General features: G+C 33.5%; 1 protein-coding gene across 2 annotated transcripts in view; it reads left to right on the top strand.

The window, feature by feature from the left end:
- The window catches only part of COL19A1 (collagen type XIX alpha 1 chain), a 310,139-nt gene that overhangs the window by 115,694 nt on the left and 177,340 nt on the right, over positions 1 to 17,105 (top strand). For both annotated transcript variants that reach the window (XM_038554446.1, XM_038554445.1), the window contains exon 13: positions 7,645 to 7,698. In XM_038554446.1, coding sequence (XP_038410374.1) covers positions 7,645 to 7,698 — 54 coding nt within the window. The remainder of the gene's footprint in view (positions 1 to 7,644; positions 7,699 to 17,105) is intronic.

Genomic DNA, 17,105 nt, shown 5'->3' on the forward strand with positions numbered 1-17,105 from the left:
ATTATACTAACATTTTTGCACCTAAAATTATTCTAAGTAATGGAAGATTAACAAGATCTTGGAAATGGTTTGTGACACATCAGTGAGAATATTTCTTAAAAGAGGATATGCTCTTCATATATGAAAATTGAACCGCATTAAATTTATATTCTATAATTATTTATCTGCATTTTTAGTTGCTAAAGGAAATTGATATAAGCTGATTCTGTAGAAGTTATTTTACTAGATTAAGTTTTTTCTCACCCTTGGAGAGATAACTTAATTAGGTTTATGTCACAAATGCAATTAGGTGAGTAATCTTGATTCTAATCCATTTAGATAAAAGAATTTTGAACAATTTGTGACATAAATTCATTTATCAAGACAATCTCTTTGAGACTTTAAAAGCAGAGGCATTTCTCTCAACACAAAGTTGTCTCAGCCTTTATCTCTGTTCATCTTAATGGCCTTATGGAGTCTGATTTTAAAAGAACCTGGGTAAATGCACCTTACATATAAATTATTTTATCTCTAGCAGTGTAATAATACTAATTAGATAGGTTTAGAAGTTATTTGCTTTTATCAGTTAAAAATTCAAGAGGTCAGTAATGGCAAAGATTCACACAGCTATAGAGACAGATGTGTGATTAGACTCAAGCCTCCTGTTTCCAAGCACCATATTCTGTTCACTAGATCACAGTTAGAACCTTATGCTCTGGCTTGAAGGTTTTTGAAAATCTATCATGTTTCTTAGCCTATATTTAGCTTCCAGAAACATAATCCATAAACATGGCACTTCTGTGTCATCATCTTATCAATAACAACAAAACATTAAATTGATATGTATTGTGAGATATAGTACAATAATAAATCTTAATCACAGATATCCTTTAAGTTACAAAAGGATTTTTTATTTAGAAAAGGCCTGTTTTATAACTGTTTTCTTTAGTTAATCTATATATGTGATTAGTAGTATACTATATACATATTTTAAAATTTTCAAATTTACAACATTTATGCAAAGGGGCTTTGCTTAAAATGATATTCCTTAACTTATTGATTCTTAACAGTAATAGAAAACAAAGCATTTTAATGATTTAAAGTATTGAAAAACTCACTATATCATAAATGTATGTGAAACATTTAAACCTTTATCATTTACAAAAGAAATGTTTAAATTGTTTCTAATCTGTATCAGGTAGATTTACTTTCATACCAATAGACCAGAGAATAACACAAATCAGATAGTTTCTACACTAAAACTTATTTTGTTAAAAGTTTGCACTTACATATAATACATATATATATTAGTATTATATATGTCACATATATATAGCATAAAATATATATATAGGATAGAAGGATAACTGGTAAACTATACACATATATAGGAGAAACCTAAACAATCCCAGCAAAAAGAAAAATAAAAAAAAAGATGAGAAAGACTATAAGAATAAATGTTCTCTCCAACCTACCTACAGATTGATCAGAAAAGGTTAGAAGTCCTATCCATTTGAAGTGCTAGAACATAACTTCTATCCAAACCACTGGATGATGACTATGCTATCCAGACACAGTAGTGATCCTAAGGAAGCCAGTTTATGTGAGTCCCAGCAGGAGGGGAGAGAGATAAACACCAGCCAAACACTTCCCAAATTTGATGAAAAAATATTAGTATATTCATCCCAGATAGGATAAACATAAAGAGAACCACATCTAGCCAAACTGCTGAAAATCAAAGGAAATAGTAAATTTTGAAGCATCAGGAGAAAAACATTTCATCATGTGCACGGAATCACAATAAGAACAATGGCTAATGTCTCTTTAGAAACAGTGAAGAATAGAAGCAATAGAATGACATACTCAAAAAGAAATTGTCAATTAAGAACTCTATATCCAGTGAAACTATCTTTCACATATGAAGGCAAAAAGAAAGATATTTCCAGATAACAAAAAATAAAACGAGTTCTTTGCTAGCAGACATGACCCACATGAGTTTCTAAATGAAGTCTTTCAGGCTGAAATATCCATAGGAAGGAACAAAAAGCCCTGGAAATTATAAATATATGGGTCACTGTAAAAAATGCTGATAGATATTCACATATAGATATATAATATATAGAGTATATTCTCTTAATTTCTTTAAAAGCCTATTTTTAAAGGAAAACTTTAACACTGTACTATTAGGTTTATAACAAAGGGATGTAACATACACATCATATATAATGTATATGACAGCAGTAGTACACAGAAAGGGGAAGGTAATGGAGCTAAAGTTGACAGTCTACTGAAATTAAGTCAGCGTTAATTGGAATAGGTGGTGATAAGTTAAAAATGCATATTGTAAATGCTAGAGCAATTACTTTTTTTTAAAATCTTAAAGACTATTCAGAAAACTAAAATAGTACGGTAAAAATGTCTTTTGAACAAAATGAAGGCAGTAATGAAAGAACAAAGGAATGAAAAAGATATGAGACTTAGAAACCAGATAACAAAGTAGAAATTTCTGTCTAACCCAATGTCGCAAAGGATTTCTTCTTTGTTCTACAGTTTTTAGTTTTGCATTTTACATTTGAGTCTAAAATCTATCCAAGTTAATTTTCATTTTTACACAGATATCCACCATACCGAAAATTACATTAAATGTGATCTTTTTCTTTTTTAATTTTTTTTATTGGTGTTCAATTTACCAACATACAGAATAACCCCCAGTGCCCGTCACCCATCCCCTCCCACCACCCGCCCTCCTCCCCTTCCACCACCCCTAGTTCGTTTCCCAGAGTTAGCAGTCTTTACGTTCTGTCTCCCTTTCTGATATTTCCCACACATTTCTTCTCCCTTCCCTTAAAGTCATATAGAGGTACAAATGACCTGGTAAAGCCAAAGCAATTCTGAAAACAAGCAACCAAACAAAACCTGAAGGACTAATATTGCCTGATTTCAACATTTATCATAAACTAACAAGAAAGTTTACTGTTCACAAAAGGATAGACAAATAGACCAATGGAAAAGAACAGAATCCAAAAATAACTCTACTATATATGATAACTTATTTTCAAGAGAGATACAAAAATAATTCAGCAGATAGTATATAGTTTTTTTCAACAAAACTCCTGAAACAATTAGGTATTCATGTAAAAATTTTTTAATCCATATCTCTCACATTATCTATAACATTTACATTTATCCATTTATATTTGTCTATTTATAAATAACTAAATGTGTTTGTAAACTTAGATACAACACTAAAAGGAGAATTCATAAAAGAAAAAGTTAATATATTAGGGTTTACCAAGTCCCTATGAGATCAAAGTGAACAAATAATTTGAGATAATAAGAAGAGTTCTTTGACCCTGTGAAAGTCACATATATCATCTGAGTTGATGATTTATCATCAATAAAGGGGGATGAAAATACCCATTTGTAAGGTTATTGCTAGAATTAAAATGAACCCTTATTATGTATAGCACTTGGCACAGAGTCTGGCATATAATAAGATGTATATTACAGAAGCTAGTATATTATTGATAGTATCTATTGAAATATCTACCTGTATTGTGGATTCATTCAAACTCTATAAAAGGGTTTCATTAGTTACCTAATGTAGTATTTTGAATACCAAAACACAATTCTGTTTGGAAGAACATTAACTTTTGGAATAATTCTGAAATTAGGTTCACCAAAGAATGGGTATTAGAAAAATCTTAAATGTAATCTAATTTCCATTTATCCTCTTTCCTTTGCTTGAGATTGCATTTAAGTTTGCATCAGACCAGAATGATTTATTGTATTTTCAAAGAAACTTCTAGAAATGTTCTTTTGGCTTTGTTTTTTAATCTTTTTTGCTTTTGAAATTATCCAAACACTGAGAAACAATCCTAATGCATTTACTTTCTAACAACCTCTGATGTCAAATCAGTTTTCTTTAATTCTAGTTTAAGTCTTTAATGCTGTAGTTTTCTTTTTACGCACATTCTACTCAGTGGAGAAGAAGAGAACAGCTGGTCACTATTGTCAAAGTTCTTTTGTTTGGGACTTATTAAGTATGCAACTCTTGAATTTCTTTCTTTTTCCTGTCTGCATACACAACTCCCACTGGTTTTTTTGGAGGATGGTAGAATTTGCAATATAGAGGCCTTAAAACTCACCTAGTGCTAGCGTATAACCTGATGAATTGATACCAGTTAAAATATTAATCGTCAAGTAGCATTTCTTTTATATTCCTTGTAATGAATGGCCTGCTTTATTTATGCTCAGTTACCAATTGGATATTATTCTTTTTCTTATAAATGATAAAAGCTCTTTGCATTTTAGTGATGTTAACTACTAAGCCACCACATAATACTTTTTCCCATCTTGTAATTTGCCTTTTAGTTTAGTTTATAATATTTTTGCCTTATCAGTCTATAATTAATATTTTGTCAAATATGTTTTTCCTATTCTCAATTTCTTCTTTTGGTTTCACACTTAGAGTCACCTTACTCATCATGAGCTCTGAGCTATGTTCACTTGTATTTTTTTCTGTTCCTTTAATATTTTTAAGTGAGCTCTTTAACCCATCCAGAATTAGCTTCAGTGCAGGATTGCACATTTAATCCTAGTGAAGTTCATGTTGTTTATTACAGCACATTGCTTCAGTCTGTTGTAACATTCCATATCATGAGTCTGTTGCATATATAATGATGGTGTGTAATATATCAGTGGTCCTCAACTGGAGGCAATTTTACTTTCAATGGAAAATTGGCACTATCTAGAGATGTTTTTATTTGCCAGGACTGAGGGTAGACAGGGTAGAGAGAGACTGAGTAGAAGCCAGGGATGAGGTTAAATATCCTACAATATACAGGATAGCCCTCATAACAAAGAATTGTCAATAATGTCAAGATGAAGAGACCTTAATAGATGAGGGAGAGGGAAAAATCCATTGGTTACTATTCTTCTCCCAGTTACCTATTCCCCAATAGTAGTATTGCCAAAGCCATGTTTCTGTTTCCTATTCTGAGGAACACTGGAAGAGACTTTGCCTCCTGCTTGGCAGAAATCCAGATATACTCTGCATTTTTAAATCATCTCTGGACTATTTCAAAAACAAATGAGCTGAATCATTTTAGAGTTTTAGAGCATAGACCCTCGAGCCATGTTGCCTGAGCTGAAGCAGGTTCTGCCTCTCAGTAGCTGTGTGACCCCAAGCAACTTATATAGCCTCTCTGTCTTCAGTTTCCTCATCTGTAAAATGAGAGTAATAGTCCTATACTTATCCTGGATTGTCACAGAATTACAAGATGCTTAAAGCAATGTTTAACACGTAGTAAACATGACTGGATTTGTTAACAATGATAGTAGAGTGAATAACTTGGTTTTTGTGAGCCTTATTTGATCACAGTGACCTGCACTTGCTTTTTTATATAATTATACTTTTAAAAATCCATTGCAGACTTTTGGGAGTGATCACATGAAGCAGCATGTTTCTTCCGTAGCCTTCTGCTACATCTCTTATCCTCTTCCTGTGCAGCATAAACCCCATCAGATGATCAACTCTGTTCTGTCTATACATATTCTTAACTTTTATTACCACTGTCAAGCTTGCAGATTTCTTTATAAGCATTTATCTCTTTAATATGTAGAGTTGCTTATTTTTTTCTCCTATGTAAACCATTAATTTTGAATAAAGATGATATTCATTTTTAGTTACATTCTGAAAGTTGATGATATATCCATAGAATTATACTTGTCTCTATGTGCCAGAAATTTCAATGCATGCTATTAATGTGTACTGAATGCATTTTGTGTCATCATGAAGACACCATGTTGTTTCTTATTCTGCTTTCTAGATGATATTTTCTTCTGTGTATTTCTGATCCTCTTAATTCCCATTTTGCTTTTTTGTCATATATAACATCCTCTGGAATAGCACTGTTCAATGGAATTTTCTGTAATCATAGAAGTGTTCCAATCTGCACAGTCCAATAGTATAGGCACCATTCAGCACTTAAATGTGACTAGGACAACTGAAGAGCTGAGTTTTAAATTTTATTTAAGTCTTAATTAATTTAAAGGTAAATAGTCACATGTGGTTGGTGGCTACAACCTTGAACAGCACAGATCTAGACTATTTCCTCACCCTTCCATTTTCAGTTTAAAATTTTCAGCTTTATTTTAACTTGAACCTATTCCAATGTGTTTGTATATACTTTCATTTATCTTACATATTATATATATTATGTTCTAGTTATTAAGTTATTTTTGCTTCATATCCTGTGTTTTCAATAGTATAATAATACATAGTCATAGATTATTTCAATATCATAATAATACATAGTCTTAGATGAATACATAGTCTTAGATCTAGTAATATATAGTCTTAGAGTGAATAATGTATTTTCTCATAAAGTTAGATACTTGCTTTCCCTTAGGCTTTTTTTTAATGTATAAAATAATAGTATTCACTACAAGAAAAAAATGAAGGGAAAGGAACAACAGAATAAAGAAGAGAATAAAAATGATCCTAGTGACACAAAGCAGAGATTACTACAAACACTACCACATATACACACACTGTGTTATATGACAGACCTAGCAACTTGGATGAGTTCTTTATATGCATAATATATTATTTTATTTTTTAGCATTTTATTGATTATACAGATAATACATGTTTGTTTTAAAAAATTAAAAAACAAGAATATAGTGAAGGAAAAAAATCACCAATAATCACAGAACCCATAGATTAATTACTTCTATTGTTCTGGTTTGTCTTCTTACAGTATTGTTTCTAAGACCCATCATAGGTGGATACATAAGTTGGTGGACAAGTAGGTAGGTAGATAGTTAGGTAAATAAGTATTTAATTGGTTTTGAATTATGCTACAGATGTGCAGAATTTGCCAATAAAAGTATACATATTTCAGATGATAATCAAAAATATATGTCACTATGGGTATGTATCATAAACAATTGGTATTAATGACATAAATATATGTCACTATCGGTATGTATCATAAACAATTGGTCATTTTGAGCATTTATAACTTTAAATTAATAAAATAGATATTTGTTAACATTAATTCATTAAATTTGTCAGTTCCTTAATTGTATCATACTTTTCATATCATAAGAATTTTCCTGTAGTATAAAGTAAAATTCATAAACATAATTTTAACAGCTGTATTATAGTCCATTATATCTAAATACTATAATTTATTTAATCAGTTCCCTTTTATTGGACATTTAGGATATTTCTCCTTCTTACTGCTATAAATAGCATTCCACTCTACAATTTAGTGCCTAAAACTTTTCATGTCTGATTATTTCCCTAGGATACATTCTTAGAAGCAGAATTACTGGGCCAAATTAAATGAACAGATTTAAGACTCTTGATATATTTTGCCAAATTGCCTTCCAGAAAGTTCTTTGTTGCTTATAGAAGAAAATAAATAATCCTTGTTCTATTTCTACCCTTTAATCATTTTTATACAGCTTTTCTTTGAACCTTTAAACTTGTCTTTGGTTTTAGGACTCAGAATTGTTTTTTTAATAAATGTTTCAGGGGATTAGCAAAGTAATCACATTGTTATAAATGCCCCGACAAGGTAACTCTCTTGTTTTTTTCTTAGTAAAGGTTCTCAGAATATAACATTTTTCATTGTATAAATTGTTTCTTTCTAGGGTGAACAAGGAGAAAAAGGAGATCCAGGTCCGGCTGGCATTAATGGACAAAATGTAAGCCTAACTTGTTTTTCTAATACTCTGTTTACATTTTGCCACAGAAATATTTTGACTATCTAAGGGTATGAAGACTTTACTATCTATGGAAGAACTGGCCACAATCAAGGCAAAATCAAGAATCAAGGCAGTTTTTTACATGGTTCCATGTTCTTAGTGTCATCATGGGTTGTCCTTTGGGTTTATATATTTCATATTGTGTCATCTTTAACAGAGATTTCTTTTTTTATTGTTTCTGGATTGCATTTTTTCTTGTCTTCCTTTGTCTTTTTTCTTCTTACATACATTATCATGTGGTCTGTGTTCTTACCCATGGTTACTCTTCATCTTTTTTTCTTTGTGTCACTCTTCTTCTTAAATCAAAGTTCCATCTACTAAAGGATCTGCATGGGTGGGATTGCAATGATGAAAAGAAAAGGAGAAGGGGAGGGGAGACTTGTATCTCTGTGTTACTCCTTTTCCACCACACCAGGTCATCGGCCTCAGGGATACTATTGCCTGTAACATTCTGATGTTCTAGCATCTCTTCTTTCCCTTAAAATGACAATCCCCACCCCACCCCCACCCCCTGAGCTTTACTTTGATTCTTATGGTAAAATTTGAAGATTACCCCAAATCTGGGTTTTTCTCTGAAATATATACTAATCCTCTGGTCATCAAAATCACCATTTACTGTAGATATTCTAACCTTACTGGGGAAAGTGACCACCATGAGAGTTACTTTTTCCCAGTTTTCTTTTTCACTTTCGTAAAAATGTTTTAGAAAGTTCTGAGAGGCTACACTATTTGCTTTATAGATAAAAGAAAAGGAAACTAGATTTGGTCCCCTAATGCCTTCGAGGCATATGAAATATGAAACCCATCTTGTATGCAGTAGATCACTACTACTTTGTGGACAAAGAAGGATACCTGGGTGTGGAGAAGAAATACCCCAAAAAGGAAAAAAGGGTTAACCCCAGGAATTAACCCTATAGTCAACACTGGATTGAAGTTCTGACCCCTCACAGCTTTCCTCTCTTATTACTTCCTGAGGAGCCCCATTCATATATTTTATATGACTCTCATTCTTATTCCTTTCCCCTTTGAAGTGATTATTCTATATGAGAGGAAGGGAACTGGTACCTAGGGCTTGTAGCTGGAGGAATCTCTGCAATCTTCTCTAGTTCTTTACAATGCATCAAGACATTGAATGTCACACCTGTTGGCCCATACACTTAAACAGAGCATCTGATTCATCTCCCTTCCCCACCAGTGGAAGTACCTGGTATCATAGTAAGAGTTCTGGTGTTGAAACCCAGAGCCCACCATGTCCAGTTCTGTCACTAGCTAAGAAAATCACTTCTATGTGTGTAGAGAATGGGCTTAGAATGTAAGGTCGCCATCACTATAATGTCCTATAATTTTATTAAAAAAAGATATTTTTAACATTACAAACTTAAAGAGCAGCATGCAAACTTGATGAAAGTTGAAGCATCCATTCAGGTTATTGGAATTCGTTCCTACTGCATATAAGGAAATGAAGGAATAACAAAACAATACAGCTGGAGCCAGAGTATGGAAAGTGCTGTATTTGAGGATGTTTGCCCTCTTTCCTCTGAACAGTGGGGAGACGTCATCCAAGCTGTGCTTAAATGAAGATTAGCTTTACTGTGTGTTGTGTAAAATGGATAAAATTCAGACCTTTGCCTATATTTGTTTTTCTATTATATTCTTCATGAGAGCAAAGATCATTTCTTGGATTCCCTAGTACTTAGTAAATATTTTCAGAGTAAGTTCCCAGTAATTATTTGCCAAATTGTAATTTTAAAAACTGAGAAAGTATTATAATAGTCTAAAATATAAGTAATTAGAGCCTAAAGGAGGATAATAGAGATGGAAAGGAATGCATAGATAGTATTATTACAATGTAAAACATATGCAGTTTGGCACTTGATAGCATTGAAAACTCAAAAATAGCTCAAGATTTTGATCGTTCATTATGGGAAGGATATTATCTTGTGAAAAGTTTAGGAGTATTGAAGGAAATTAAATTAATGATAGTGTTACAAAAGATAACCAAGTTGCATGTATGTGGGCTTCCTGAGATAGAGACACAAAACAAAGATTTTTATAATTTCATTAAGATAACATTGGAATTGAAATAGTGAGGGACTTATCCAAACACATGAATAAAACTGGAGATTTGAGGGGTTGGAAACTGAAATCTATTTACATTAACTTAGAGATTTGGAAATTTTTCTTAAGTAAGGCCTTTTAGAAATAATTAATTGATAAACACATATATTTGCATGCCTACTACATCCCAAATGATTGGCAGCCATTGTAGGAGTTCTAAACCTGAATAAGACCAACCTGTTAAGAGAGTATGTAGTGTAGTGGGCAGTGATGTAGGAAACGCTGTTAAGGATCAACACCAATGGCCAAGAAAGAATTCTTGAGGCATCTTTGATGCAAAACGGTGGTTTTATTAAAGCACAGATACAGGACCTGTGGGCAGAAAGACCTGCACTGAGGTCTTGAGGAGTGGCCCAGTATATACTTCCAAAGTGGGAGGAGGTTAGGGATATTGTAGGTCTCTAAGGAGTTTTGGAAGCAAGGATCTCAGGACCTTGAGGAGGCTAGCTATTGTTGAGAAAAGGTCATTTATTACCACCTAATAAAATCTTAGTCATGAGACCCTTCAAATGTATATTGGTGGGCCATATGCTTGGAGGATGATTGCTAGCATGTATTTTGGGGGTTTAGAGATAAAGGAAATTTCTAAAGGAATTTTTATATGTTAAAGTAGACTTACAGGATCCTGGGGATCAGGCTAAGATTGTCTTTTGCCCTTAGCCGAGTATTAACATCAAGGTAGTTGAGTCCCTAGAGGAAGGTTACTCTGCCTGTTTGAAAGACTTGTGAATGGGCTGTAGGTAGTAAGGACATTTAATAAATTTTCTTCTGCCTTTTTTTTCCCCACATCAGGCAGTGCAACCTTTCTTTGAGAAGGATCTTGGAAGGGTTCTTAGCATGCCCCCAATCACAGAGTTGTCATTTCTTTAGCACCATCATTGTTTAATGTAGCTCATTAGATACATCATAAAACAGGATAAAGCATATTAACTTTTCTCACTTGGTTACTTAATTAATATGTAGATGATATTCCTTTCCTTGATTTTGCCAAAGATATTCAGGAGTCATGACTAAGGAGAAATAATAAAAAGCAATGAAAATTCTCCTTTTCTCCCTCTACTATCACTAGGAATAAAGAATCAAATGCTCTACTATTACATCATTAGTGGCGGTATTGTTAATATTGTGTTATTATTCATGAACCATTTTCACAAGGAATTTGAATTTTTTTAAAAGATTGATTGATTGATTGATTCATGATAGACACAGAGATTGAGAAAGAATCAGAAACACAGGAGGAGGGAGAAGCGGGCTCCATGCCGGGAGCCCGACGTGAGACTCGATCCCGGGACTCCAGGATCGCACCCTGGGCCAAAGGCAGGCGCCAAACCACTGGGCCACCCAGGGATCCTCAGGAATTTGAAATTTGATCCTTATTCTTGCTTTATGGACTAGCTATAGCAGGAGGTGATAGCATCTCTATTTTCAGAGGCAAGAAATAAAGGCCTGGGAAATTAAGCCACTTTTTTTTTTTTTTTTTTTTTTTTTAGAAAATGGTAAAATCAGCTTTTAACCCTATATGTTTGACTGAAAAGTCTCTTGCTTTCCCACTAAGTCATGCCACACTTGTCATTGCCTATTTTTCAGTGGTAAAATAAACTGACTGTGCAAATTAAAATCATTCAGCATTTATGACAGTTCACTCTGACTTTCAATAAGCACAGGTACACATTCTTAAGGAATGAAGGGCATTATAATAGTGATTTCAATTTGAATTAAAGTCAAGCCATGATGGAGATTTTAACTTCAGAAACATTCTGTTAGAATGCAGAGTGAATAAACTCAATGGGCCAGCTCACTCCAGCTACTTTCCAAGTCAAAGAAAATTGGAAGAATCTAATATTCCTACTAAATGAATTCAAGAGTCCTTTTTAATGGTCTTTATTCTTGCATATTACAAATATCTTGATGTAAATCTATCTTTTAATAATTTCTTCAGTGCTAGCTTTTTCAAAACCTGAGCAAGCTCACTCTGGAAAATGTAAACCTAATTTACAATGAAATATTCAGCAGTTCAGGCTTTCTCAATGTGACATTATTGGCATTTGGGGTAAGACAATATTTTGTCATGTGGAACTGTCTGGTAAGAGCAGAATGTTTAGCATCCCTAAGGCACACCAACTAATGTAGCAGTTCTTAATCATTAGGACAAAAAAAATTGCTCTGATATCTTTTTAAATGCATCCTTGGCAGTGTATGTGTTTGTAAACATTGGATTGTTCTCCAAGGTTTTGGAGTATTGGACTAAAGTTATTGGACTTAATACATACTCATATTTCCCTTATAGTTTAAGTAATGCAAACTAAACATATTAAAATTGTCAAAAAATTGAATTGCTAGAATTTAGCCTTTAAAATACAAGACTTCAATTTTACACACATTTGCATTTATAGTTAAATGATTTTGATTGTGACCTACTATGAACTATATTCAACAATTGCATATTAGAACAGACTTGAGAGGGAGTCTTATAAAGTTGTTAATGTAACCTTTAAAGACAGACTTCCTGAGCTCAGATCTCAGCTCTGCCACTGCCTAACTGGCATGCTACTTGGAACATTACTTATTCCCTCTGTGCCTCACTTTTTTCATTTGCACAATGGGATGGTAATATTAATAGCACTTCAGGGCTTTTTTGTGTGTGTTTGAGGGTAAACATGGTTATCATGCATAAAGCATTTAGAACAGTGTGTTGCATATAGTAAGAGCTATAAAATTTTTTTAAAGATTTTATTTATTTACTCATGAGACAGAGGGGGGGCAGGGAGGCAGAGGCAGAGGGAGAAGCAGGCTCCCTGCTCAATGGGGAGCCTGACGGGGATTAGATCCCAAGGCCGAGCATTAGGCAGACTCTTAACCAACTGAGTCACCCAGGCACCCAGGAGCTATATAAACATTTACTATCATTTGAAACTGGATTAAATAAAATACATTTATCTCTAATAGAAATATCACTTCATTTGTTTGTTTTGTGGGGTTATATAATTAGAAAAGTAAATTTCAATCATTGAATTTAGACTCTTCCTCTGCATCTTTATTATTGTCTTTCAAACATTCCTTATCAGAAATACAGCATCTGATGTTTCTAAAATAATCATATTAATCTCCTTATACCAATGCAATCTGTATTATTAAATACAAAATGTAGAAATCCCAAAGCTGAGCTATCAGCTAGCAACAGCTGGTGCCATTGCTAGGAAACAAGACACAATCAGTGGGAAGAGGAGGCAAAGAATTAATTGATGGGTCAAAAATTTTTTGACCAATATTATTTTGTATCTTCTGATTTTAAAGATACTACATTCCAGTAAAATTAATTTCATAGTCTGCCTGCTTTTATAATTCTAAATATAATACTGTCCTTCAGCTTTCATCTTACCTTTAGATAAGAGTTCCTGTTTCCACATAACATACTGAGTCAACTACTGTGCTTTTGAGAATCTTTATATACATGATTTTGTTGAGAACTTTGATAATAGATTCCCGTCTTATTCAATATTGAATTCATAGTCTGTTCCATTTGATTCTTTATGCTTTATGGTGAGTGCTACATCTTTTTCTCCCCAGTACTCAATAACTGTTGATAGCAGCACCAGTGTGACATGAGGAGAAAAATTGCACTTGAGAAAAGCATTACTGATCTGTTTCTCAGGGCCTATTATGATGCCCTGGCCTTAAAAACATTGTACTTTGTCACAAGAGGACATGAGTTACATGGGCCCACTTCAATGGCCATAAAAGTAGAAGCTTGATAAATGCAGTACTTCTCAATTGCATTTTATCCTATGTGAGTTAAAGCACAGTGGTACCATATCCATCAAACTGAGTACAAACCTGAACAGAACAAACTATTAATTATCCCTTAAACCTGGACTTGAAAAGTAAAAGCAACATTTATTAAGTACCTACCATGTACTAAGTGTTTTTATAACCTATGATTCTCAGAACAACCCTTCAAAGTAACTAGTATTTATACCTATTTATTAGGAAAGTTTGAACAACTTAGGATTTTGCGTAAAATACCACTCTTTTCCTGACTCTCCTGAAATGCCACATTTCTGAATCTTGAGTGCCTCCAATGAAATTAGGCTTCCCTGAAAACTGTTCCCTTCACACTTGCTACACTTCCATAATAATATTCAATATTTACATCAGCTTGTAGTTGGTGACATTATTCCCCTACCCTTCCCCCACCCTACCATTTCTTGGTTGATTGAACCAGGGATGGTTACGCTGATTCACTGGTCAATAAATTCTTCCCAGATGTTGCAGTGAGGGTTAGTTTGTCAGGCAAGAATATTGAACAAAAATTTAATGTATTATTTTATGCCAAAAAATAATATTTTATAACGTGATGTGTGATGATTATGAGTCATAGTAGTAACTGGAACACCAGTGTACCCAGAACTCAGTATAACCCCATGCCCCACCATAGAGTTAACCATTTTCTTGAATGTTATGTTTAACGTTGTCTTTTTTAAAAAAATAACATTTTCATATTCATATGTTTATAAAGTATAGTTTAGTCTTATATATTTATAGATATTCATTAATATTTGTTGAATGAATGCTGTCTTTCTTAGCCATTTCTTCTTCATGTGTCTTTCTCTGCATACTGTTATACCAGGAAGCAGAAAGAAAATCTCTTTTTAAATAAACTTCTCAGCCCAGTAAATGGTACAGCCTCCTATCAATTAAGTCTTGACACCTCCTTTTCTTTGCTCCCTCTTCCAACAAATCTGTATGTCTTACTTCCCAGTATGTACAGCTTCTGACCACTCCTCTCCATTTCCAGTATCACCACCTTATCCCAACCACCCTACTCTTTTTTGCCTGGAAAACTATGGCAACCCCTTTTCTGCTTCAATCTTGCTGCCTACAGTCTATTTTCACATTGTAGCCAAAGTGATTTTTTTTTTTTTTTGGAAGAAAGTCACATGTCATTTCTCTGCTTGAAACATTTAAGTAGTTTCCCATTCCATTTAGAACAAAACCCATCCTCCTTACCATGGCCTGCAATTCTCTATGTGTACTGACCTTTGTCTAAACTTGACTTGATCTCCTGTTTCTTGTCTGTGTGCTTATGACATTCTGTTCACTCTGGGAGCTTTGGTGTTTGCTATGCCTTCTAACCTCAATGCTTTCCTCCCAGATCTTTGCATGGCAGGATCCTCTGAAACAATAAATGTCTCCACACAGAAGCTGGTTCTGATCACCCCAACTGAAATAGCAGCTCTCTCCCTCTCATTTTTATCATATTCAGCCTACTGTCCTATTTATCATCAGTCACCCTCTTCTTATGAGTTCCATGGGAGCAGGAATCTTGACCCTGTTAGGCAAAAATTATTCTCACACTTATTAAAATGGTAAGGGGATCCCTGGGTAGCTCAGCAGTTTAGTGCCACCTTCAGCCCAGAGCGTGACCCTGCATGGAGCCTGCTTCTCCCTCTGCCTGTGTCTCTACCTCTCTCTCTCTCTGTGTCTTTCATGAATGAATGAATGAATGAATGAATGAATGAATAAATAAATAAATAAATAAATAAATAAATAAATAAATCTTAAAATAAAATAAAATAAAATAAAATAAAATAAAATAAAATAAAATGGTAAGGAGGATTTTTTGTTCAAACCTATTGGAATAGGGGTATTGCAGTAGGGGAGAAAAATTGAGATAAACTCCAAATACAACAAGGACAGGTGAGGATGTATAGCCAATGGAGTGACCGGCTCAGTGAATGGGAAATTGCTAAGAGCAGACCTCAGGGGCAGGAGGATTCTTGACAAACTGACCTAATAGGATTCTTGCTAAAGGCAGGTCACTTACACAACAAAGATAGAGCATGAGGAACTTGATCTGATATAAGGGTGGGGGATTCTTTCTAAACTGACTTAACATGATTCTTGCTAAAACTGGGCTAAGCAGGCCAAAGGCAGAACTTAACAACAGCCAAGGTTGAGGCCTGATCCAGCAGAGGACTCAGAAGAGTCTGACTAAAGTTTGGTCAAGGAGAGAGTCTTTGTCAACCTCTTGTTTTTGTATTTCTAAGTAGCACTATCCAATAGAAATAGAATCTATTGAATATAATACTTATATGGTATATTTGTAAATATGATATTATTTCAAGATAAATATATTTTCCAGTAGCCATCCTAAGAAAAGTAAAAAGAAACAGGTGAAACTAATTTTAATAACATCCAAAATATAAATACCCAAAATATTATCACTTTAATGTATAATCAGTATGAAAATTATTGAGGTATTTTACATTTTTTGTACTAAATATTGAAAACCTAGTATGTTTTACACTCACAGCACATCTCAATTCAGCCTAATATCATTTTGCTTATTTGGGAAGGAATGGCTATTTCAAATAATAAGAAAATATCACATCTCAAATATGATTTACTTTTTCACTCATCCTTTTTCTATAAAGATTCTGAGGTAACAGTGGAAGGCATATAGCTGTGAGTTTTATCCTGAAAAGTACTTCTACAATTGTGAAGTGTGTTTTGCCAATCAGTAGCTGTTTTCAACCCTTAAAGAATTTTTTTTCTTAAGGCGTAAGGTTACAGTTTTCACATAATCTCTAAAGATTATTTTAAGTATCCAGTTTTCCTTAATTTCTTTAAATTCATCATGGGATTATATATTAAGTAGTTAAAGCTGATAGCATTTGACATTGTTTATTGACTACAAAATGTCAGTGCAGTGATAGATGGATCCCTAGGCCAGGAAAAGTAAGACCTCTAGATATACTGTGCATTGTGTGGCTTCAGAATATTTCTTTTTTCTATTATTGTTCTTCCCTTATCCAATGTGTTAAATCAAGGATGTAGGAAGTTACTTTTTCCTATTCACCACACAGTCAGGATGTGTCTATCTAACTTTCTTTCTGTTTACACTGTGAATACCTTCAACTGTAGAACTGATTTTTCCTCCAGTGAAATCTATTGTAGTATTTCTGAGAGCTGTCATTTCTGAATCCGATCAACTAAATACCCACTGAAGCACCCAAGAACCTAGAATATTCATGAACATAATTATTTGATACTCTATGTCTTATATAGTTTCATTTAATATCTTTATAAATTCGGGTTAAGAAAATTAGGAATTAGTGGACTAAAACATACTTTAAAACAGGAAAGCAACTACATTCTAGTTTCAGGCTGTGAGGGATAGGAAAAGAATATGTCCTTCATTTATATTTCCCCCACAATTAGATTACTTG

This window comes from Canis lupus, chromosome 12 (assembly GCF_011100685.1).
Source record: "Canis lupus familiaris isolate Mischka breed German Shepherd chromosome 12, alternate assembly UU_Cfam_GSD_1.0, whole genome shotgun sequence".
NCBI classification, from domain to species: Eukaryota; Metazoa; Chordata; class Mammalia; order Carnivora; family Canidae; genus Canis; species Canis lupus.